At 50.1% G+C, this 25,754-nt stretch overlaps 1 protein-coding gene across 2 annotated transcripts in view; it reads right to left on the minus strand.

The window, feature by feature from the left end:
• LOC144128786 (P protein-like) overlaps positions 1–25,754 on the minus strand; it is a 261,677-nt gene that overhangs the window by 62,503 nt on the left and 173,420 nt on the right. For both annotated transcript variants that reach the window (XM_077662488.1, XM_077662489.1), the window contains exon 8: positions 3–108. In XM_077662488.1, the coding sequence (XP_077518614.1) occupies positions 3–108 (106 nt within the window). The remainder of the gene's footprint in view (positions 1–2; positions 109–25,754) is intronic.

Raw genomic sequence — 25,754 nt, forward strand, 5'->3', positions numbered from 1 at the left:
ACCCAGGCTGAGGTGCAAGTTGGGAAAGCTCTGCAAGAAGAACAGCAGGATGACGCATCCCAGCACGATGCCGGTCTTCAGCAGCAGGCTCCGGTTGCGTATCTTGTACTGCAACGAGAAGCCGAAACGTCATGTCCCAACTGTTTTGACGCACGGGCGGCATAACTGCTTCCCAGCCAGCCGCTCGACAGACCAAGACACAAGGGCAAGCGCTCGGTTCCTATAGGCGTGCCCTCACATCTGCCGGCCAGAACGCGGCCTGCCACCGCTAGCAACCATTTGGATCGAGGCCGCAAGTGATCTTGAAAGAAGCACTCTCGCCACGCAACCGCGAAAGCGTGGCCTATGCAGCCTAGCCTCATCTGTCTTTCACGACGTGCAGTCGTGCATTCTTATTAGCAAACTCGGCGCTCAGCATACGGTGCTTAAAATGAAGACGCATTTACTTGAGATACTTGCATTTTTACTGTGAGCTCTACTGCTCCCACGTAACTATTCCTACAACCTCACCAAGCTCCCGCTGCACTTTCTGCAATGGACTGATCACTCGTAGAGATTTTGCTATTCGCAGCTCTCTGGCTGCACCGACGCGTTCCGTTCGTACTTCACCTCTACACATAGGTAAATCACGACCAGCAGCAGCAGCGACAAAATGCAAAACGACTTCACGTTCATAGAACTGGAGCCACTATTACATGCGACCACTGCGCGTTCTAACGTTAGACACTAGAAATGGCTTCGTGCGTCGGTACAGCAGCAGCGCCAGAGGATTCGTTGACCTGAGCGTTGGAATGCGTTTTCTCGCTCGCCAGCCGCGACAATGACGAGAAGCAACAACAACAACAACCACGAGGAAAACAACCATCAAGGAAGCATGCTCTCGGTATGTCGCGCTAAATCTGTGCAGCGCTGGGGAATCCGCTGGGGAACCGAATCAAAGGCTGAATTCACAAACCTGCTCAGATGTGAAAAAAAAGGTCGTCGTTGGCATGTGCATAGGGGCGCTGACCCATCTCGATAATCAACAATATGACAACCGCGGTGCAGGCCGGTCATGGTATTTTCCGATGCTTGGATTACTTTCACACATCCGGCTGCTACTTGGGTGCCGCTAGCTCCAGCCTCCGTAACACTGCACGGTACTAGGGATGTGGCGAGCGTAGCGGCGGCGCCGTAGAGGAAGGGGCGCATGCGCTTGTTTATGTTTGTGGCGGCCGTTGAACCCAAACTGCGGCAACGCAGCGCCGTTTCGTGCTCCGTCCGCGCGACCGGCTCTGTTTGCGCAGCGTTTGTTCTTCGAAACTGGCGTCTTTCGGCCGCCGCTTCGTTACGCTACGCGAGCGGGCTGGGCGCGCCCTTAGGAAGATTGGGAAAACATAGTCGCGTATTCCTCGGGATGCTACGCGCAGAGGCCGCATGGAAGGGGGCACCCAGCGGACCCAGTACGTCAAGGTCACTCGGAAAGAGGTCCAGTGGCTCTATTGTTTCACTTGATTCAATATCAAACAACGTTGGCTACAACGTGGGTCGTCCGAGACCTGTTTGATTGTAAGCGAAAAAAAAAAAATATCTGGCTAAGCCTTGTTTTAAATTCAGCGAAAGCGGACGCCCAAAAGTCACTGCATTGGTAATGCGGACCCGACCCGCGATGCGCTCAGCAAAATAGCAGAGACGACTTTTTTACCCTCATGTCATTCTAAAGAAAGCAAAAACGTATACAAATCCTGCGCCCATTTCGAAGCGAGCAGTGGCAAAATGGGTTTTAGCAAGGTAACAATTAGTCGAAGTCTTTTATCGGCATTTTCCAGAGTAAGCAAGGTAAAGACGAAACCACCGACTGCGAGCTCTAGCAGCTGGTGCCGGCTGTAGTATTACGGTCAGGTGAAGCCCTGAAGCCAAGTGCAATGCCGAGCCTGAAGTCCTTCTGCTGAGAGATAAAAATGTAAGTATAACAGCTCTCGCTGTAATAAAATAAAATGATCCTTGAAACAGCGATCTTAGTTGACCCAGAGAAAGAAGGAGGACATCTTTAATGAAGTGCCAAGTCCGGTGCTGCCAGGACAGCTGCCTGACGTGCTTAACCACATCTTCATGGCAAGTACGGAGAAGCTGGGGCGCTGCAGTATAGGCTATTTCCAGCGGTGATTTTGGTGCGAAAGCAACTACGCCGCGAGGTCCAAACGGCTCACCGAGTTTGTGTGAAGTTTGGCCTTGAAGGTGACCTTGGCAAAACCTAGCAGAGCAACAGCCCATGCAGTAATAAAAGAAATATTGCCGCGACTGAGTTTGGAACCTGCGGCGGCGCGAACAGATCAGCTTCGCTGGCCACTGCACGAGGGCATCATGCTATCGCCGCAGGCGATCAGGCCTCGTGTTAAACTGCAACACACTCCCGCGCTGTGTGTTGCACATCGTCGTCTTACCCGCCGCGGTGGCTCAGTGGTTAGGGCGCTCGACTACTGATCCGGAGTTCCCGGGTTCGAACCCGACCGCGGCGGCTGCGTTTTTATGGAGGAAAAACGCTAAGGCGCCCGTGTGCTGTGCGATGTCAGTGCACGTTAAAGATCCCCAGGTGGTCGAAATTATTCCGGAGCCCTCCACTACGGCACCTCTCTCTTCCTTTCTTCTTTCACTCCCTCCTTTATCCCTTCCCTTACGGCGCGGTTCAGGTGTCCAACGATATATGAGACAGATACTGCGCCATTTCCTTTCCCCCCAAAACCAATTATAATATATATATATCGTCGTCTTCATCAACTTCCATTTGCGGCGCGAACAGGTCAGATAAGCTTAACCTCAATCAGACCTGAGTCTAATATCGTCGCCAGATGTGCCGGCGAAAAAGTGAAAGTTGTTTTTTTTTTTAGGTAAATGAAATGGCGTAGCATCTGTCTCACACATCGGCGGACACCTTAACCCGCGTTCACTGGCAGGTGCAAACACTGTGGGGAGGTGGCTGACACCTACCACATGGTTTGAGCTTGCCAGCGCAACTCAGCTCTCTCCCCCCACCCCAAACCCTACCAGAGAGGAAAGGGAGGCGGCCCTGCTTGGCTGTTCGGACCTTCAGTCCCAAAAGGCTTTGGTCAAGAGGACTAAGCTGGCGGCTTCGACCAATGGGGTCCCGGAATAAGGACTCCACCCATTGCGGGGCTCTTTAAAGAGCCTCACCTCTTTCATTAAATAAAGGATTTTCACCACCACCATTAACCGCGCCTCAAGGGAAGGGATAAAGGGGGAGTGAAAGAAGAAAGGAAGAAAGAGGTGCCGTAGTGGAGGGCTCCGGGGGATCTTTAGGACCTGTACCTTTACCCAGCCTAGGGACCTGGGGATCTTTACCGTGCACTGACATCGCAGAGCACACGGGCGCCTTAGCGTTTCGCCTCCGTCGAAATGCGGCCGCCGCGGTCGGGTTGTGCCGGCGACCCAGCAAAGCAAAACAATGAGACAACCAGGCTAAACACATGCTTTCGCACGTCTACTCGGTTTAGCTATGTTAAAACGCTATCACTTTTTTGACAGGATATGGGCGAAGCTGAGTTCCATCCCAGAATGAAAGCTTGTTATCAGGGTATCCCATGCAATATTCGCATCGCGCGTGCGCAGAGTGCAATTCTCTTCCCAGCTGATTACACCGAAACTATTCATGTGCTATACGTGGCCTGCAAGGCGCACCGTAGTGAGTTGTGCTGGGGTTAACTTCAATACGTCTCCGTTCTTCAACGCGCTGCCAGATGTCCGCACAAGGGTGGTTTGCGCACCGCACCTCTTCCGAAATGCTGCCGCCGCGGCCGGTATCGCACCCATGCACACGAGAGCTGGACGTGCTTTAAGTCCTTGGGCCACCGCGGAAAATTATAAAGAGGCGATGAGGTTCCTTAGGGTTGCAAAGAGACGCTCGAACTAATGCCCCTATCAGACGGCATTCCTCGTGGGCCTTTCGAGCATAGGCACCTCTTTTCGCTGAAGCTGAATGAAGCAGCGACGCAGCTACAGGATGCAGCCCAGAGGTGAAACAATCGTTGAGGCCTAGCAGCCGCTGCTGCGCATGAGGTGGCTGATGTGAGTGTTTTAAAATTGAGTGGTGTATTCTATTCGTTCGTTGAGCTCAGCAAGATTTTTTTTTGTTCCCATTGCTTCTCTAAAAGAACTGCTATAGCAACTCTCATCAATAGCAGCAGGTTTTGGGTATTCCCATGACCAGCAGGGGCGCTCCGTGTTGCTGCAACAATTTTGCTGTCGAGAAATCTGGGCATCAAATATAAACAGCCATCCAAAAAGCAATACCAGACAAACCTTTCGTATTTTTTAAAGGCGTTTTCAAACACTGTTAGCGCCATATATTTTTTCTTTGCTTCTGTCTTTTTGACGTTGGACCGCACTGCGATCACAAGTTCTCGAAGGCTGTGCATTTGGGCTCCAAAGGCCTCGAACGGGCGCCCTCGCCTCCAAAGCTCTTAGCGGCAAATATGCAACATTTGTGCCATGTAGCTGCAGTCCTTACGCCTTTGGATACAAGGACCTGATTCTCAAAGGCCTTTGCGGTGCCCGTGCGGCGGGAGTATACAAAACACAAATGGCAACGGCTTTGGAACAGCTTTTGACGTAGTTAGCCAAGGAGTGCTTCTTCCACGCTGTTTCCCTTCCCAGTACCAACAGCCAATGGTAAATCCAGGGGAGAGACCTGGATCCCCCTTTATGTAAAATGCGAGTAAAGATGAAAAGGCGCGGAACCTGTTTCATGGTGAACAACGGCACGCAGACGAGCCAAGGGTGCTCCAAACACCTTCGCCAGGAGAGCGCGCTAGACAATATGGTCGAGCGATACAAGGAGGCGGAACGAAGTGTTTGCTGCAGCAGTCCGTGCGCGACCACTATGAATGCAAAAGGAAGTTGGATGAACGACGCCGGTTAAAAACAGCCTGGTGGACCTAACAAACTGCGGGAGGTGCAGCCGCCGCCACGCATTCCAGGTTTGAGTGTTGTGTGCGCGTACCGGCGTCATTTATCCACCTCCTTCTCCACTTCCTTGTGTTTGCCTCCGTTTTCCCAACCCGACCAAAGGCAATAACTGTTACGTTAATGCGTACCTGTTATCCTCTATGTGACGTGAGAAAAAACAAACGACCGCATCATACGTTTATTTTCTACAGCAGGCCAGCGTTCGATAATTTAAAGGAACTGTAACACCCAATTTTCAAACGAAAACTGTTCGCTGCACCTCCTTCCCATGCAATGCGCAAAATAAAAAAAATGAAGCTGGCACTTAAGCGCCCTTTAAGGGTATGTATGACGCGATAGCGCTAAAGGCTTAATGTCCACATGTGCGGAATTGGCCATTCTCTACTTTACATTGATAGATCCCTGGGAGTCCTCACGCCAATCCTGGCGCATTGGTGCAGCGGTGAAGCGATGCGCCACTGCCTTGCGATGGCAGGTGCTGCCACCGGTGGGGCTTGTGTGACCCATTTGCTCCTTCCGAGCAACCTCTCGCGACCAATCGTTATTTGAGCTGCCGCCTACCCCAGTGTGCAGTTTCCTCACAGTCCGGTGGGCAGTACGTGATGACGTTACAAGGTCACCTGACCTAGGTGGGCCACCTGCCACCTAGGTTACTTCTCTAGGGATTTTTCATCCATTTTTGGCTCACGGCCAACGACGCCGCCGCCGACGCCAGCTTTTCTGCGACACGAGGCCCTTAACGCTATCTCGTTAAAATTAATCGAAATCTGAGTTCGCGTAGTGTGAAATATTATTTATACTGAATTTCTTTTCTTTGTGAACAGTTTGCTGGTTTGGCAACCCCAGCCCTTCACACATCAGTAACCCGTACCCACCTCCAAATGTGTATCTGTATACGTTCCATCCGTCACCATCTGTTGTGCGTTATACTGGTATTCTGACACGCCCTGGACGGTGGGCGATTTTAGAACTGCCTGGTTAAGCTAAATGACTTTTTTTCCCTTTCGCACGCCTTGAACCTAGCATGCTAGGCTAGTGATCCTCGGGGAAGCGAATATATGACTAAGTGGCTTGTCTTGACGTTGCCAGAGAAGATTGGAAGCATTGGTCGCACGCCGTGTTATTAAGTCATATATTTGCATTACCCGTGTACGATGATGACAGAGGTCGTTCTGAACAGCCAGGTGACCGGGGTCTTGCTTAATAGATGCCGCGTGTCCCGTCGTGCCTGCTTCTTCGGAAGAGCGTGACGGGGGCGCTGCACTGTCGACTGCCAAGCCGTCGGCCCTTAGGATGGCGGCTCCATCAGTACAGCCTTAAACTAACATCAGGGAAAGACCTATAGCAGCTTTCGCGACCCGAAAGAAGTAGCGAAGAAGGCAAGGTGCAACGGCCTCTGCTGCACGCACGCTACTTATAGCTGCGAGACGCCAATAAACTCTGCGGCGGAAGCAGTGACGCCAGAATGAACACGGCTAAACTGCTTTCATCCTAGCATTTGCAGGCAGGGCACGTTGTCGCCACATAAAACCAGCCACTCACGGGAACCACGCGCGGTCCTTCATGTCACCGATATCTATATATAGTCGTGGTATTAGTTAAGCGGAACAGTATTACGAGAAACCGTGCGTACACGTATATGGAAAGCGTGAAAGGGCATTAAAGGGATCATCCGTCTGCAGGAAAGCTACAAAGACGAAAAAGAAGAAGTGAGCTTCTAGCCCATGCCTCGTGTGTGGGCAGCGACGCATTTTAATAAAGCCTCCCCTCCTTGTACTATACTTCGACCTGTCCATAGCGGCACATAATCTTCACCAATAAAACAAAATAACAAAAATAAACAGATAAAAACGCCACCTATTGACAGAACCCTAGTACTGAACGCCACTGGGCGAATGTATCAATGATTACAATTTCCACAATGTAAAATTATCAAGTGACAGGAGGGTCAACCGTAACTGCTTGGACGTACATGTACATGCATGATGTTATTGTTCGGGGTTAGCCGGTAGCAACGTTTGTGGGAACAAGAGCGTAAGACCAGAAGCAAAAAGAAGAGAAACTTGCATATGAGAAGGTTCGAACTCTCGCGCTGTAAGATCCCAAGCGCGGCGCCTTCACTTACTGCCCAACGAAAGAAAACAAATCATCATCATCCCCGCCACCACCAAACCCACTCCACTGTCACCATCATAATCAGCACTGACCAAGGTCCCAGCAGGACAAAGGCCCCTCTTACTTGTCGCCATTCGATATACCGAATGTTTCATACCGAATGTTTCGGTGAAAGGACTTCTTCGATAAATGCGAACAAGTGCTATACTTTTGCATGGGGTATTCAAGAGGATGGACTGTTCGATACATTCAATTATTCGATATATACCGGTTCAATACACCCGAACCCGTAGACGGCAACGCTCGGATTGCTTTCGCCGTTAAATCAGGCCAGAAATGCCACCCTGAAGTGTCTTTGCAAGATTAAATCTGCGAAGCAACGATGTATTTTGATGTGCTCCGAGGTCGGCTTACAGGCAGCGGATATGCTGCGACTGTGAGCTTTGGACAGCTTAAAAACGATAGCAAACATTCGCAGTTTTTAACTGTTAAAGAAAGTAAATATTCTAGAAGAATGTCCCGAAGCCTCACCGAAGCCATCCGGAGGCCCAGATGATCACGTGATATTGAATAAACTACAGGCAGAAGCCATAAAAAGCTACATGTCACTAAAAGTGCATGCCACTAAATACCTCACTAAATGCAATAGCAGTTTTGTGCCTCGCCGCTCAAGAGTGCGCCGCGTCGGCTATCCGCATACCTCCACACTATATGGAAGGCAAATGCGACTTCCGCTGTGTGTCTCGCAGCTGTTTCCTTACTCCGGCAAATGGCGAGCTTCAAAAGTTGCGCGACTGCGGAATGCAGCGCCACCCTTCGTGTTCCCTTTCATTCGCCCCCAACCGCAAATGGGCCTAACGCGCTCAGCTGCTCGTCACTGCGTAACAATTACGCGCTCGATAACCCTATCTTAGCGGCCACGTTTCACAGCAGCAGACACACTAGCGTTTTCAAATGTTAACCCACTCCTCCTCTCCGGTTGCCATGGTAACGGCGCATGCGCACAACTTTCCTCCCGCCAACGTTACTAGATAGGGTCTAGTAACGTTGTCTCCCGCATGTACCATAGTAGCGCATGCGCACAACTGGAGTCTCGCCTGTACCGCGAAATGCTTCACTGGTAGCCTAGTGTAGCTCCCGCTACAAAGAAAAAAAAATGGCTGCATTGCTATGCAAGAAATGTTGTGAGAAAGCACGGTTTTTAGCAAGTGGACACCACCGCCACTTACCTCAAAGCGCGATTGAGGTGTCCATTGACAAAGGGAGCCAGTTATGCGCCTTTTCTTTGCTCATAATCAACGGAGTTTAAACCTACCGCTGGTTTTGAGGGGAAAAAAGGCGCATAACTGCCTCAATTAGTATAGGTGGACGTCACCGCCTACTCGCAGCGCGATTGAGGTGTCCACTGACCCAGCGAGCCAGTTACACGGACACACACCGCTGAAACCTGGGGAGAGCGGCTAGAAGTGCTGTCACACTAAAAACACTGCCGGAGGGTACGGGACGGCTCCCTGAACGAGTACGCACTGCGTACTCATCTAATTAAATTCCGAAGAAAAGCGAATTAAAAGGCGAGAAAACAAAAAAGAAACACGGGCAGGGGCACGCCGGTTAATTGAAGCAGGCGCAGCTGAAACAGGTCTCACTTTCGACGATCCCGATGAAGAACCGGCTCGCAGTGGCAACGCTCCGCTTTAGCTCCGTAACATGACAAGCCTAAAACGCCCGCTTTTAGAGTCAACATCGCAAGAGCGCATCTTCACGTTTCGCGCCAGTCATCTGCATCCAATGTTTAACAGAACCACATCTTTGCCGCTTCGCGCTTTTTGTAGATTGCTGGGCTTGGCTCGCTGTCTGCCTCAGAACAAAAAACGGCGCTTCAGAATTCAAGATATCAGCCGACTACGCATTTACTTGCTGTCAAGAAAAGAGAAACGTCGGGGCTTAAACTAAACAAGAAACAACAAAGTCAGAAGTTAAAACCCACCAACAGTACAATTAAAAACGACAAGTAAAAATGGGTCACTAGCGAAAGCTGACACGTAGTTGTTTTCATGACTGCATATCCTTTTTGAGTCGCTGCACAACTGTTGCGTTGTTTTTACTCGAGGTTCGTACGCTTTTCACCTGCGTAAGCTCTGAAATTTGGTTTGTTTCTCATGTGTTTGCCGGAACTCGGATTGCCCTGTTGCCTTGATATGTAGCAAAGGGACACATGTGTGGTTTGATACGGCTTTCATGTGCGTAAGCCAAGATAATGTCCTTGGGTGATACGTTTTCGCTCTTTTCTAGAAGTTAAGGCCGGTCCACAGGCAACCTGCCGTGAAGTTTGCCGTGCCGATCGCTGCGCCGTAACACACAGCCTAGCGAGAGATGCAAGCATTTTTTAGGCGGACCCGTGGTGCTTTCCCATGTCATCTGACTGCACTTATAGGCTTGGGCTTCTCCGCTATGCAGAGGTCACATGTGGCTTGCGCCAGCTAAATGGGATTAGTCGAGAGCACCTATACAGGCATGGAGTGCTATGCGCCAAACGCGCTGCCTCCAGTCATTCAGAATGTGGTATCACGTTTATTGCGACCCAAGCGGCTGACGGCAGCAGTTTTTAGGCGCGATGTGGAACAACTGCACCTAGTGTACAGCAGTTTTCTTATATTAGTTTTTCGCAGACGTAAATGCTTTTGTAAGCTGTTTTTTTCATGGCTGTGCGGTTTTATTCTTCCATAAATCCTCAATTCAAAATGCGACGGTTAGGGACGAAGAAATTGTTCCTCGAGCGATATGTTCCGAAAGTGATACAAGTTCGCCTTGTCTGCCCTTTTGATATAAAGTTGGAGGTCCACGCTCGTTCTTTTGTGCGTCTGTCTTTCTCTCTCCATCGTTCGCTCAGTTTGACCTCAGCACAATTGAGTCTGACCTCGGTTTGACCTCAACGCCACTGTGGTTGAAGCAGTTCCATTGAAAATGCTCGATTATGCCAAGTGCCGCAAACATGGACATTCTCATTGTATCAACCGAAGCGCCCCTAGTTGCTAATAACGCAATTAATTTCTGTTCTTACTTTTGTGCTCTCATCCTATTAAGCATGAAATGCTTATGGCAGAGTCAAACAAGCTTCGTTCACGCTCTCGCAGGTTCTACCCCGGACGTAGTCTGTCACCGGTATTTAAGACCATCTGCTAGATAAATCAACAGAATCACTTCTCTGGAAGCAGACCACGTAACATCGGTTGGCTTTGACAATTCCAGTAACGTACATCGCCGACTGAGACCAATGACATGAGCGCATCAATACCAGCACGATGCCCAAACGAGTGTTAACGCTGCTGCAGCCGTGTGTGTGGGAGGAGGAAGAAAATGATCGAACCCTACAGTGAAAAAGACTACAGCGATGGCAACTGCACGGAGTATGCCAGCACAGTGGTTTGAGTGGGCCCGGTGAAGGGTATGGGATTTGTACGTAACAGGGACGACACGCTTCCAGATATGTTATGCTTAATTTTATCCCAGTACGTTACAAGGTGTACGGCGCATTCGTTGATCGAACTAGATCCATCTTGGAGTTAAGTCAACCAAAGAAAGAGCCAGGTTGGCTTTCGGAGAGGCTACTCAGCAATGGACCATATTCGCACCATCAATCAGGTTGTAGAGATATGCGCAGACTGTAACCAACCACTATATATAGCCTTCATAGAGTTCGAGAAAGCCTGTTATTCAGTCGGAAATTCAGCAGTCATGCATGCATTACGTAACCAGGGTGTAGAAGAGGTATATGAAAACGTTCTGAAAAACGTACATACTTATATATCATGTCTGCCAAAGCAATTACTGCGCGCATGCTGGAAACCTGCTTTCTTTCTCACACGGCAGGTCGCGGGCACAATGGCGCTCGTCACAGTAGACACAGGATAGTTTGTTGGGAAACACAAAAGAAAGGGCCCACTGCAGAAGAAACGTAGTTAAAGAGTGCATGCTATTGGGCGAGTCCGTCATACATGGTTAAGCAGGGCTACTGCGCAAAAAAAAAAAGAAACATGAACGAGAAGGCAAGGACGGGCGCAGACTCGCGACTGGGCTTTTTTTATTTATTGTCGTTGCTCAGCGAGCATACTTCTTCACAAGGAAAGTGATAAAATACCAATCAGGAAAGGTGCCAGAAAAGGAGACACGATCTCTCCAGTACAATTTACCGCGTGTCAACAGGAGGTACTCAGAGAATTGCATTAGGAAAAGCTAAGGATAAATTCTAGTTTAGAATGCCTTAGGAATCTTCGGTTTGCGAAGGACAGTGCCTTGCTAAGCAATGCCGTGTGCGAACTTGCGAAGCACGATTAATGACTTCGACAAGCAGAGGAGATTGGTGGGTGGGTCTAAAAATAAAAAGGAAGAAATACAGTGTTCAGAAGTCTGGGAAGGAAACGACAGTTTACGATAGGAAGCGAAATTTTGGAAGTAGTAAGAGAGTACATCTACTTGGGACAGGTAAGGCCGCAGATACGCCACAGGAGAGAGACACAACTAGGAGAGCATGGAGTGTGAATTTGGCAGGCACGCTCTGGTTGTGGATAACGGTATACCATTATCCCACAAGAGGAAAGTATTTAACAGCTGTATGTCGCCGGAAGTAATATATATGAGGCAGAAACGTGGAGGCTAACGAAAGGGGATTGAACTTAAATTGAGGTCCGCTCAGCGAGCTATGGAAAGGAGAATGACAGGTGTAATGTTAAGAGACCGGATAAGAGCATAGTGGGTTGGGAGCACACGAAGGTTGATGACACCCTGGTAGAAATCAAGAAGAAATGGGCTCGGACAGGACATGTAATGCGAAGGCAAGGTTCCAAGAGAAGACAAACGTAGTAGAGGGTGGCAGAAAGTCGGGTGGCCAGGTGAGATGAGGACGTTTGCGGGGATAAGGTGACAGGTGTAATTGCAGGTACACGGGAGGGGCCTTTCTCCTTCTGCGGCGGCTGCTGCTGCTGATGGTGATGGCGATTCCAGCATACAGGGCAGGGTGACATTTTTTTAAAATCTTTGCTTCAAGTAACAAAGGAGCGAGTATCACGTCAACCAGTCCCATGCGCCGACCGTTACGACCGATGGGAGGCGCCGTGGCGACGGCGCTGACCGGAACAGCCGCGGTTCCGGCATTGCTGCCGCTGTGCGCCCGGAACGATGCTACTGCATGTGAATGCCGCGGGGAGAGGTAATGCCCGGGCACCAGACCATGCAGACGCCTTGAATTATTAATGAGAGAACTCTGCGGCTGCCGTGCCCGCAGCACTGCAGTGAACGGACAGAGCAGAGGGCACACTTCTGCAGCTCCCGCGAAGAGCATAATTTTGCGCAACGCGAACCCTTTTCTTCTCACACGAACGTAGAAAACTGACATTTCGCCTAGTGTCACCAAAAACCAGACAGTGTTCTCCTCTAGCCTACCCTGCCGTTGCCGCAGTACGACTATTATTGTTTCACGCGACTTGGCTTCAAATACTCGTCGCGCTATACAGAGGTGCCCACAAGAGTTTTCTGAACCGAAATAAAAGGCCGCCACCGTCTGGAAGACGTTGAAGTAACGAGCGTTAACTTCATATGCCGTGCGTAAAACGAAAGTCTTTCCGCATCCAGACCCGCCGCGGTGGCTCAGTGGTTAGGCGCTCGGCTACTGATCCGGAGTTCCCGGATTCGAACCCGACCGCGGCGGCTGCGTTTTATGGAGTCAAAACGCTAAGGCGCCCGTGTGCTGTGCGATGTCAGTGCACGTTAAAGATCCCCAGGTGGTCGAAATTATTCCGGAGCCCTCCACTACGGCACCTTTTTTTTCCTTTATTCTTTCACTCCCTCTCTTATCCCTTCCCTAACGGCGCGGTTCAGGTGTCCAACGATATGTGAGACAGATACTGCGCCATTTCCTTTCCCCAAAAACCAATTATTATTATTATTTCCGCATTCAGCGGGGCCAGCGCAGAAAACCCTGAGCGGTTCGGAAAAGTAAACCAACTTTTCCACCTAGCGGAGCGATCGACGCCTAGCGCCATCTATCAGAGAAATTACGATGCACGTCTACCCGTTGTCGAGTTGCGCCCCCTCAGGCTACGTCCCAAATGGAATTTGCTTCGTTTGGGGGGGAATCAAGGTGGGCCTAGAATTCGGCTTGCGGTACGATATGGTGACGCTTTAATTAGTGATTGCATGCACACCATGTTACCTATTATTTAATTGTGGTTTTATTTCTATACCACAACCCGTAGGGCTTTATTTGCCTACCAAATTCGGTACACAACTGTCCCCAGATGGGTGCCCCTTGTTGTCAGAGTATATATGGCGCTGTGATCTCAGGGTGGAAGGAAACCCCATGAAATTTTGAAACGTGATGAGCAGTTGCTGCCACAGATGGCACTTTGATCTCAAGTTGGTAGCAGACCCACGAAATCTCCGAACGTGATGAGAAAGAGGTAACGCTCTTAAAATCACAAATAATGCTTAATTTCTTGGCAATTTGCGCGTGCTGCTACGAGCTAGAGGATGTCCTTTTCCCTGCGCGACCTTCGCAATGCACAGCTTAATGCTTGGCTGCGCCGCAAGGTGGCGGAGAAATAAAGTTAGAGCGAGAGCACTGTTCCGATGGGTAAACCCCGAACAAGATCTTGCGATGTTTCTAGGTTTGCTCCAAGTGGAATAAAAAATAAATAAATAAATAAAAATAAAGTAAATATCCGCGACTGAGATTCGAACCCGATTGACGCGAAAAGAGTAGCTATCGACGCAGCTGAACAAGCCTCGTGATAAACTGCAACGCACTCTCGCGCTGTGCGCTGACCCACCGGGGTGGCTCAGTGGTTAGGGCGCTCGTCTACTGAGCCTGAGTACCCGGGTTCGAACCCGGCCGCGGCGGCCGCGCTTTGATGGAGGCGAAGCGCAAAATGCGCCCATGTGCTGTGCGATGTCAGTGCATGTTAGAGATGCCCAGGTGGTCGAAATTATTTCAGAGCCCTCCACTACAGCCCCTCTTCCTTTCTTCTTTCACTCCCTCCTCTATCCCTTCCCTTACGGCGTGGTTCCGGTGTCGGCCGATATGTGAGACAGTTATTGCGTCATTTCCTTTCTTCAAAAGCCAATTTTCCTTTTTCTGTGCATTGCATATAGCCTTCTTCACTATCAAACTAATCGCGCTTTGAGCTATGTGATGGCAGTGACAGAGCGATGCATGCGTTGGCGTGGAGAAAGTTGCGGCAGAAACGCGGCACTGGACGATATGCCGCTGGCGTACATTGGGTAAATTGGCACTGACACGCATAACTGGCACCCTGGGTAAGTGGACACCTCAATCGCGCTTTCAGGTATGTGGCGGTGGCGCCTACCTGCGAATAACTATGCTCAGCAATCTTTCGTGCAATGCTAAACCGTCAGCTATATTTTTTTCTTGGTTACAGCTTTCGGAAAACTTTCGTGGGAACCTGTACATAACAAGACGGCGGTACGTGGTAGGCAGGATCCTACGAGGAAAGGCGCGATTGACAGTAGCGCGGTACAAAAGCGGCACGGAACGGAGCTCTAAGAAAGATTATAACGAACATTTCCGGACAAACAACGAGAAAAAGACACAATGTGAGCATGACAGTGCTGCAGTCATAGCTGAAATTCGTACAGAATACGCTCCAGCTGCAAGCAGGCCCAGCGAGTGACGGCCGACAAGGAAGGATAAAGGAAATACAGATATAGAAAATGCCTGCTATATCAGCTAAAAAGGAAATCGGCCTCGCAGTCCAATTAGCGGAAATGCGTATCATCTTCACAAAACGTCAGGCAGTTGTCACACAAGGCTAAGCCGGGTGTGCGTGTGCAGACGTTGCAACGAAAGGTACGCGGAGAGAAGACTGCCGGTAGCTAGCATCACACATTTTTAAGAGCTCGCATGCAGGCGGAGTCGATTAGCAATGAGAGTAAAAAAAAATAGAAAAATTTGGTTTCGAATAGATTTTTTATAACGTTTCTGTCCATGAACTTGCAGTAGCAACACAACTGCTAATAGAATATTATTTTGTGTAGTTACTACAGAAAAGTGCAACAGAAAAAAAAACTACAATACTAAAAGCAGAGCTAAAACAAAGGTCAGTTGGCTCTACATATTGGTTTACTGCGCGCTATGGGAACAGCAGTTAACATTTGGCCGCGAGGTGCTGCAAGTGGTGAACGTTAAGGCAGGTAGTGACAGCTGATCAGGATCATGAGAGGGAAATAACAAGAAGGATAAGAATGGGGTGGAGCGCATATGGCGGATTCTCTGAGATCATGAATGGCAGTTTACCAATTTCCGTCAAGAGAAAATTGTACAACAGGTGTATCTTACCGGTACTCACCTACGGGGCAGAAACGTGGAGGCTAACGAAAAGAGTTCAGCTTAAGTTAAGGACAACGCAGCGAGCCATGGAAAGAAAAATGATACGTGTAACGTTAAGAGACCGGAAGCGGGCAGAGTGGGTGAGGGAGTAAACGCGTGTTAATGACATCCTAGTCGAAATCAAGAGGAAGAAATTGGCTTGGGCAGGGCATCTAAAATACGAAGACAAGATAACCGCTGGTCCCTAAGGGTGACGGAGTGGATTCCAAGAGAAAGTAAGCGTAGCAGGGGCCGGCAGAAGGTTAGGCGGGCGGATGAGATTAAGAAGTTTGCAGGCAAAGGGTGGATGCAGCTGGCAAAGGACAGGGTTAATTGGAGAGACATGGGAGAGGCCTTTGCCCTGCAGTGTGTGTAGTAAGGCTGATGATGATGATTACACATATCACATCATTTTTTTGGTCGTATCGACAGAAATATATGTCGTTACGGCAAAACGGCAAAAGATTCTGTCTTATTTTTGACACGGTTCTGTAGTTTTTTCCCCACTGGGAGCGGATCTGAAACACGGTTCGTAGTCGGTCATCAGGAAATGAAGCGAGCAAACCAAACCACGCACTGCTGGTACAGAGCCCGGAATGTAACCATGAAACTTCCTAAACAAAGACCGGAGTGTCACCGCTCCAGCGATTTATTTTCTTGCCACGTGGAAGAAACTCTGAAGTACGAGGGAAGAAAATTTCAGACCTTGCGCTGTTAAGCTGACCATGTATAGGGAGTTGTCCAAAGCCTTCTGACCACAACGTTAGCTCCTGAGCCGTACGTTGGCAGTGAAGGCATGTGCCAGAAGATACGCCCTACTGCACAACTCAACAACGAACCCTGTGGCCTGAAGACGTTTGAGCACTACTGTACTTACATCAAATCAGGAAAGAAAATGCATGCGTTGCATCTGGTAAGTGGACTATTGGCTGCATGCAATACAAGGTTACGCACCTCCGCTATCCATGGTTGATCCTACAACCGCCTCGTGAAAAGAGGGGCTCGCCACCGCCTCCAGAGGGCATCTTGGTCAAATAATTACAGCTATGGTAAATTCCAGTCGCAGATGTGGAACGGTCCGCCCGCTCCGCGACAGAGCTCTTGAATCCGGCAGATAGCTCTGAGCTGCACCGAATGTGTGTTAGGAGCGTTGGAGCAAGACGGGGCGCTCGCGCGCTTTTGACGGAGAAAAATACCCAGCGTTCCTTGCGTTCTCGCGCGCGCATCGTCTGCTATGGAACAGCAGGCTTAATTCCGGTAGAGTCCACTCATTTCGGCGGAGCCAACTCGGCTCGCGGCGACTGCTCCCAGACTGCCACTGAAACAAGCGATCCCCGATTCGGATCTGCCATTGGAATAGTCTTGCTCCGAAAAGAGCAGAAAATTTGATCGGGAAGTGCTCCGAACCCGCGATTGGAATTCACATAGCTAGCTAGCTAGCTACACTCCCTCCCTCCCTGCTTCAGAGAAAGAGCCTTCAGCCAAGAGTGCTTTAATGCTGCCGTATGTTCTGAGCAGCGAATGCCGCCGGCGTCGAAGCAAAACGATGCTTGTCGGGATTTGCAGTGAGACAGACGGCTATGGCGACGACGACGTGTGGGGGGACGAGAACAACGTGTCACTCATACCGGGGCTCTGATTTCTGACAGCTGCTCGCGTAGTTGTGCCCATTTCAAGATTAGCTCCACTTGCGACTGGTGGACGGGTTGCAATGTTTGAGCCGGATGCGACAGCTGAGATCAGGCGCTGCAACACTCGGAACGATCTACCGCAGCTGTGGAGATAGTCTGCGAAATATAGGCAAACTGTTCGGGGATGCTTTGATACGCGGCAAAGCCAAGCTTCGGAAGGGTAGAAATTGACGTTCAATACCACATAAAATGTTCCACTGCACCAGGAGACGGATGTCATTTTTAAAAAGGTAATGTTGGACAGGGCTGTAGGCAACTAGAGTTATCTTGAAATCCCGAAAACGGCAGAAGAAGCTCACATAGGCGAAATGTTATTCTTAGTTCAGTTAAAAAACAACGCGACAACAAACAAAACACAGCGGTAACAATCTGACGCCAGAAGCCTCATCGCAGTGTTCTAGCGGAAGAGCATCCCTCTCTTATGTCAGGGATACCGCGGCTTCGAACGGGATTCGGAAAAGTTCTGGTATTAACTTCAACACGCCCGGAACCCACAACGGCAGCAACGACTTACACCTCGCCTACCGCGACGTGAAGAAACTTTCACGTGTCGCCTGTTGCCTGTCGTTCCATTCAAATATCAATACTCCTTTCTCACCAATATGGCTAATAGTCCTGCCCGCATTAGCTGTAGGTGTGAAGAGACGATATAACGGCCACTCTGTTCATGCCTTGCATTTGGTGCCGTGAAGCAATCCACATATACTGCGCACTGGACCGCACTGGATCCGCTTCCACTTTTTTAATGCGACATCGTAGTGGGCTTTCAGCTACAAATGGATTAACCAGGTTAACGATGACGTCATGACAATCGGTCGATGCCATTGGCTGGAGGGTCTCCTTTGAAGGACATTTGCTGCTGTATCCTTGAGCTGTAATCCGACTGTAGAGCGCACTCGAGAATGCGCATTGCGTGTTCACGCGATGCAGCAGCATCTCCGAGTTTTATACAGCTATCGCTCGGCAGACTCCCCTAATATATCCAACAAAGAGTGTTGCGCAAATATTCTGTTTCGCGCTTATGTCTCGATCCCCACCTAGGCATTTAGTTCATCGCAGGAGGAAGGGAGACGCAAATATTCTGTTTCGCGCTTATGTCTCGATCCCCACCTAGACAGTTAGTTCATCGCAGGAGGAAGGGAGACGCAACCAGAGACTTTAGCGAATCGTCGGCCTTGTAGCGGGCAGTGTCAGTGAACGAAAGAGCGCCCATCGAATGGTTCTCACACAGGCTACGAAACAGTTGTGGTCCATTGAACAGACTATTAAAAAAATCTTGCCTTCTCGTAATGCTGCGGTCGCCAGCCTGGCAGGCTTTAACCTATTCCGTACTTTTGTCAGAACAAAATTAGTAATTCATAAAATTTCTCCGACTCGATCGTTACTAGGCAGTCTTACAGCCTGGAAATGTTATGAATGGTATCTTTTTTTTTTGACAAAAGAAGTACGGAATAGGACGTCGCAGGCGTAAAACGCTCTGAACAAAGTCCAAGTGACTTGCCAATTGACAGAGGTACGTCCCCCCCCCCCCCCCCCCCCCCCGCCATTTATGCAAGACTAAGCGGAAGGGGGCGATCTTCCACGCCGAATAAAAGCGACAGGACCAGGGTTCTATGCACCGAGTATCGCACCCAGTTTGCACAATGATGTGACGAAGAAATGGAAGCGGTTGAGAAACGTCGAGCACACAGGAAATCGCGAGAGCCCGGCGTCGGTCGCTGCGGAGCCATGAAGCAGTTGGCCCTCTTCCCCCACGGCCTGGTCGTTTCGCTCAGTTCCTAAAAGCGCACCGCTTTTCTCTTCCCTTCGCTCACTCTCTCTCTCTCTCTCTCTCTCCTCCGCATCACGTGTGGCTCCGGCAGCGTCGCGACCTGCCTCTCCCTGTTGGCGATGCTGGGTATCCGTCACGCGACGAGCACCGTCGATTCCCGGGGGTGCATAACACGGCTGGGCTACCTGCAGGGTTCGCGGCGGAGTGCTCTGTCGCCCCGCCAAAGCAGCCGCCGCCTTTCTATTCTTTCTCGACTCCGCGATTACCTCGGCTGCAGCTGTGATGGAATTGCGGGGCCATGCCTAGAATAACCGCGCGCTCCTTCGAGCTGCACTGCGCACGCAATGCGGCGCTGGCGCGGCGATCATTCAGCCGGGGACATCCGTCGAGCGTCGTCGCAATGTCCCCCGTCCCCTTAGCAACAGATCGTCCGAACCATTCACTGCGCACCTGAGCGCGAAGGAGCCCAAAGAAGAGGGCGACTCGTCCGGGTGTAGCACATGAATAGTGCGCGGTTCAGAAAATCCTCGGGGCGCATTTGAACTCGATTTCCGCCGCTACTCAAACGATGTGAGACGCGGCGAGGCTGCGCGCGCTCACCGGGTATACGGCGCTGCCGACTCCCGAAAATTCTGTATTTCGCCCGAGGACGCTTGTTCCGTGCAGCGCCTGGAAAGTTTGGAGCTGCTGCTAGACCAGTCGCAGGAGAACACGCAACGTTCGGTCGGTGTCGCTCGCCTCTCGCTCTGCTGGCGATTCTCGCTCGAGTCGACATCGTATTTATTTCTCGTCTTGGAAGAGGCTCCGCCATGCTCTTCTCAGATCCGCTACGTCTCGAGATCTTAAGTCTTAGCACCAATTCGATGTGTGCAATTGCACTTCGGAACAGATTAGCCTGTTCTACCACTCGTGCGCAGCTTCGCAGCACGGAACTAGCGGTGCTCAGGGCGTGCGAAGAACAGATATTGGAGAAGAAAAGTGGAGCCGACGCGCAACGTCCTCTTCAAGTGACCGCGTCTTTGCGCGGCTGCGCCTGAAGCAGCCCACGGTTTGCCTGAAGCGAATCGATTTTGAACGAGCAGTAGCTGCCTCGCTAACTTGTAGCTTATTTTTGCCACACGAGTACGGTTCACTCCAATCGAACAGCTCTAGAATACAGGCAAGCGAAAGAACGGCGCGTTCCGTACGTAGGACTTGCTGAGGGTAGGCGACCTTAGCGTCCTCGCCGTAGTATGTCGCAACCAAAAACTGTAGCAGTCACCCAATGGCAGATCCGAAAAGCTGGGTGACACAAGTTCACCTTAAGAGTATGACGCGATTGCGTTAAAGGGTCCCATATATGGCCGCTTGCGAGACCCTGGCGCAACCTTTCGCAGACATCGACACGGTTGCTGCCTTCACACACTGCTTTATTACACTTCATCGTCCATATTAATTGGTGACGCTAATTATTGACCCTAATTAACTAATTGTTCCTGTAATGTAATTGAAAATAGTTGATTGTTGGGCTAGTGAGTACGTTGACATCGCATTCGTCTTATTTAGCGCAAAGAAGGGGACCACAGAAAAAGGGGAAGACAAATACTGACTCTTGTTGGCCTTCTTTTTTCGTTGTCCTGCCATTTGCATTAATTAAGACGATTGTGATGTAATGAAACTTGCCTGCTGCGTGGTGTAAGGTGCTCGTACAAGGCCGCTATTTATCCCACTGAATGCGCGTTCCTCAGCGGTCTATATATAGAGTGCCCTTCGTTTGATTAAATTTATCTATCTGCTTTTCTGGGTCACTACCATCTCGACCAATTAGGATTTTCCAGTCACAACGACGCCGACACCGGGTTTTCCGCCGAATGGGACCTTAATCGCTATCGTGTTAATATGAACCGAGTGGACCTAGCAGTGATCCCATCTCAGACTCTGAGGAGAATGAACAGGGCGAACAGTAAGCAAATGGGAGTTCTTCGTTTCGAAAGTAAGTGCTGCCAGAAAACTTACTCCATCGTCGTTTTTGTTAAGGTGGCGCACGGCAACAGGCATTAAAAAAAAAAGTTTCGTGGAGGTGCCGACTCGTTGCTTCCGCTGAACCTGCGCTGAGTGTGGAAGTGCAAACATTGCGTCACAAGAACAAACGCTTCGCACTGCACGCCAAACAAGCGTCGCCGGAAGTCGATGCCACACGCTTACGATGCGTTTTACGGCCTAGAAACTTTGCCTCACCGAATGACAGAAATGCGTTTTCGCATGTATCCATGCGCATGTTTTCGCATGTGTGTAAGCGTTTTTCGAACTCTCTACAGCGAAGCGGTCTACAACTAAGAAACAGATAAAGCGAAAGAAATGCCACTCACCTTACAAGTCTAGACGTAATACCGTACATTTATAACTCTTTATAGACGAATTAAAATGCTGCTTCCACCGAGTATAACCAATCATTTTTCTTGTAAAACAAAACCGGACGACCGGTCATTTGCATATTACCTTCAAAACAGAGCGCACCACTTTCTGGCGTCTCTTTAACTAAAGAGCTCAAAACTCCTGCGCCTTGCATGGCGTCTCCCAAAATGGTGTATTTGTGAAGGAAATTAAATCCACATATTCACCTCCCTCCTTTTTTTTTTTTTTGCTGCATGCATTACAAGCGGCAATAATCAAATTTTCATCGATGACGCCGTTCTTTTGCCATCGGACACGTAGCTATGCACGCGTCAGCTCGCCCGCTCTAAGGACGTCCTCACTGGCATATTATTCACGTGCCCATTAAGGGATTGTTTAGCGACGAAACGAAAGAACGGTTATAGCGGAGAGATTTCAGTGGCCGTGCAACTTTTGTTACAGACAGGCTTAACGCTGGCTTCTAATATGTCTGCAGCTCGTCTGTTCAGGATTATTTCGTGATGCAGTCGAACCTCGTTATAACGAAACGGTTTACAGCGAGATAATGGATATAACGAAGAAATGACGGTTCCCCCTTGGAAGCTCGGACAACACGGGTTATAACGACGCTACGGCTATAACGAAGTAATCGCCGGGCCCCTTCAACTTCGTTATAACGAGGTTCAACTCCATGTCGGAAGATTCAGCAAACTGTGTTCAGCCGCACCCCTCCGCTGGCAGTGCGAGTGACGTAGACCGCATGTACACGACGACCCCGAAGGAAGAAAAGGAAAGCGCACGGGTTTGTCGACTGCCATCGAACGGGCCAGTATCACTACCTCGTACGGATAGAATGCGTTGAAAGAACTGAGTCCAGAAATAGAGGACGGACACACGCCACAGCAGAGATTCATACCAGGGATGTCGGTCGTGAAATGTCTTACCCTTGCCAGTGTCCTGGTGTAGCCAATATGCCCTACGCAAGTTTTAACGAAATTCGCAAAGCGTGGGTTGCGGGAAAACTAACACATCAACTCACATTCGCCTTGCACTTGAAACCAAATGTCATATTATTATGCATACAACGAAGGCCTCATACGTATGTGTTAGCTTCTGCTAGTGTTCAGACTCTTACACCGAGAAACGGCGCTACCTTTTTAAGTTCCGCCGAAGGAGCGTCTGCAGACAGCGTTTGATGTGTTGCGACACCCCGGACCCGAGCACGTGTCGCGCTGGGGCAGCACCTTGCCCCAGGCCGTGCGTGGATTTGACGTGTGCCTGTCAGAGAGCTCCGCAGGGCTGGCCCGCCTGTGGAAGTCGCGCACTGGGACCGCGTTCTGTGGCGATTCATTTTTCAGTTCCTTCTTTTGTCCTTCTGACATAGGAATTTGCTGCTCGTGACGTCATGACTGGGATCTAAGCAAGTAATACCAGATGTTGGGTCTAAAAACCCGGTGTCCGCAGACCCGGATCGTAAGAGTGAAAAGAAGGCAAGCGTAACAGGGGGCGGCAGAAGGTTAGGTTGGCGCATTTGATGAAGAAGTTTGCGGGGATACGGTGGCCGCAGCTGGCAAAAGACAAGATTATGCAGAGAATTGGGATAGGCTTTAGCCCTGCAGTGCGCGTAGTAAGGCTGATGATGATGATGATGACCCTCTGCCAATATCGCGATATCGAAGGCGAGTTTGAACAACGAAAAGGATGCGATATAGAATGGATCGCGAAAAGAATAGTTATATGGCCTCTGGTCGCTTCCCGCTTATTAGCTACCTCTCCAGCTAGTTAGGAGTTGGCGCTGGATATTTACAGAGGCAGAGAATTTACATTTCGTATTAATTGCGCTGAAGACCTGCTGGGTCTTCAATGAGTGTATTATGCTTTAAACACAGAAAATAAACAAACGAACATACGCAAACAATAAAAAAGAAGCGGGCACATGTCAGATTCCACCTCGAAATTCGGCATGTTGGATATTGAGCCTGTGGCACACACTTAAAGAGCCGCTTTAGACAAGCAAGGGTTTGCATATCGCACCTCCGCGACCTAAAGCTACCGAGGGAACGTTCGGTCGCTCGCCACTTTCGATTCTCGGTCTTAAGAGCCAAGACAGATCGATCCGTCAGCGAAAAACGCCGCGGGCGCGGCTTGTCGGCAAGACGGGTTTTCGATCCGCGACACACACCTGCCGGTATTTGCGGCGCTGCGCCGGCTGGAATTCCGATAGCGGAGCGCCGCGCCATCACTCACCTTGAAAATTAACCAGTGCGGCGGTCACGCCAGCCGCCGGAATGCGCCACTTGTTTACGCCGCCGAAGGACGCCAGACAAAAGCGGCGACGCGCGAGGGAGCCCCGTGATTTACACACACGGGGCGTGCGCAACCGCGTCGGGCAGTCTTACGCTGCCGCGGCGCCGGCGTTACGTCGCTCGAGCCACCTCCCGTGCTCCGCCTATCGAGAAGCGCGCAGCGCTGTTAAAGCTAGGGCTCTGCACTAATCGGCAGCCGCACTTGGAAAGACAGCTGTGCACTGGGATGCGCAGTGGCGATCGGTATATGCGACTCGCAACAGGCAAGACGCGGTCGAAACTCCCTTCACGAAGAGGAGCGCGAGCCCGGCAGTGGCCAGAGAGTGGTAGGGGTTTAGCGTAGTTGAACCGAGTAGCCCTGTTCAGTCTTCAATTGGAGGGGTTACATAAGGTCTGCTTAAGGGTATGACGCGGTAGCTTTAGTGGTCATCCTCTACTTAACATTCGTACATCGCGGCCAGTCCTGTGATACCAATACCAGCTCAGTGGCGCAGGGATGCGCCGCTGCACTGGCGAGTGGCTATCACAGCCACCGGTAGGGATTGTGCGACACATGCTGCTTTTCCTGAGGAACCTCTCGCGCACAAGATGACAAGATTCTTTCCCAGAGTTGGTGCTTCTGGAGTAATTAGCGCTTTCGCACTTAAAGCAATGCATCCGGCTTCAAACCGAAAGGCTAAGGCTGTCTCGGCAGTGCGTCGCTTGTATCACGCGTCGCATTCACTTCATACGAAGTGCAAGCCGCAATAAAGTCGCCGCTCGCGCGTTTACAGGCGCGACTGCATACGTGATCGGACGACGCGAATTCGCAGTGACACTGTATACAGCATTCATTTTTTTTCTAAATGTTTATTCGCAGATAAGAGTGATTAGTGCAGTTTTTGAGTAGAAAATTTCTCGCTGAAGGAAACGATCGCCAACCCTTTCAATCCACCCGAAGCAATATGAAAGTTTACCAACAGTTCCTGTGCACGTTAAGGCTATCCTTTGGATCACAGCGAAAGAAACAAAAAAAAAAGCGACAGAGCCAAGAAGTCTCACCACTCCCCTTTATTTTTTTTTTTCGAGCTACAGCCCGAAGTGTACAAAGCAGACTATGCAAGCGCCAGTCTTGTGGAGGCGCCCCAAGTACTAGGGCGCATGAAATAGAATGGACGGATATGCATCTGCATCATCTGCGTCGCATCAGATGATGCATCTGCAGGACGCCCGTGAAATACTATTTCCTCAGGGGAACAAAGACGAGCCTCACTACACAGGACCTTCGTACTCTCTAGATTAATGCAGCGGTAGCTTTGAGCATCCACTTCGCACGCAGGAGCTGCGGGATTCGATTCCCATTGCCGCCGGGTACCCACCGGTGATACAGTGGGTAAAAGCTCTTCCCTGGTTCGGATTATCAAGGGTGAAATGCGTGGCAAATGGGTCTTTGACCTCATGTCGTGTAGACGAAAATAACCTATGACACGGTGCCATTTAGCGACAGTTGCCCTTGAACCATTATCCATTATTGAACCATGAAAGCTCATCACCATCATCATCATCATCCTCATCACACTCTCCTGAGATCAGCCGTACTTATTGGTGTGTTAACATTTAGTGACACTTTAGGGACTCTGTTAGTTATAATGTAAAATTTAATTTCACCTTCACCCCATGTTGCTTAATTTTTTCAACCATCTCTCATCCGAACCAGGCGTGGTGGCTCAGTGGTGAGCGCGTTCGGCTACTGGGGTTAAATCCCGGCAGCGGCGGCCGCGTTTCGATGGAGGCGAAACGCAAAAGGCGCCCGTGTGCGGTGCGATATCAGCGCACGTTAACGAACCCTAGGTGGTTTAAATTAATTCGCAGTCCTCCACTACGGTGTTCATCATAGCCCATCTATTGCTCTGGAACGTTCGGCCCCGCAGTTTAGGATTTTTTGTTTTTGTTTTAATCATCGCCAAGCTTTGTGTGTTTTATATATTTTCTTAAGAAGCACTAACGCTACCAGGCTACACTGGTAGTCTAAATGCTTCTTTTGTGTGTGTCTGTGCTTGTGTGTGTTGCCGGAGGGGGGGGGGGGTAGAAAAATAAGCAACGATAGCAACATCAACGGCGGCAGCTCGTCTCGTTGCGTTGGGCCACCTCCGACTAGCCGGCGCGAGCGTCAGCCT

Source organism: Amblyomma americanum, chromosome 4, assembly GCF_052857255.1.
Source record: "Amblyomma americanum isolate KBUSLIRL-KWMA chromosome 4, ASM5285725v1, whole genome shotgun sequence".
Taxonomy (NCBI): Eukaryota; Metazoa; Arthropoda; class Arachnida; order Ixodida; family Ixodidae; genus Amblyomma; species Amblyomma americanum.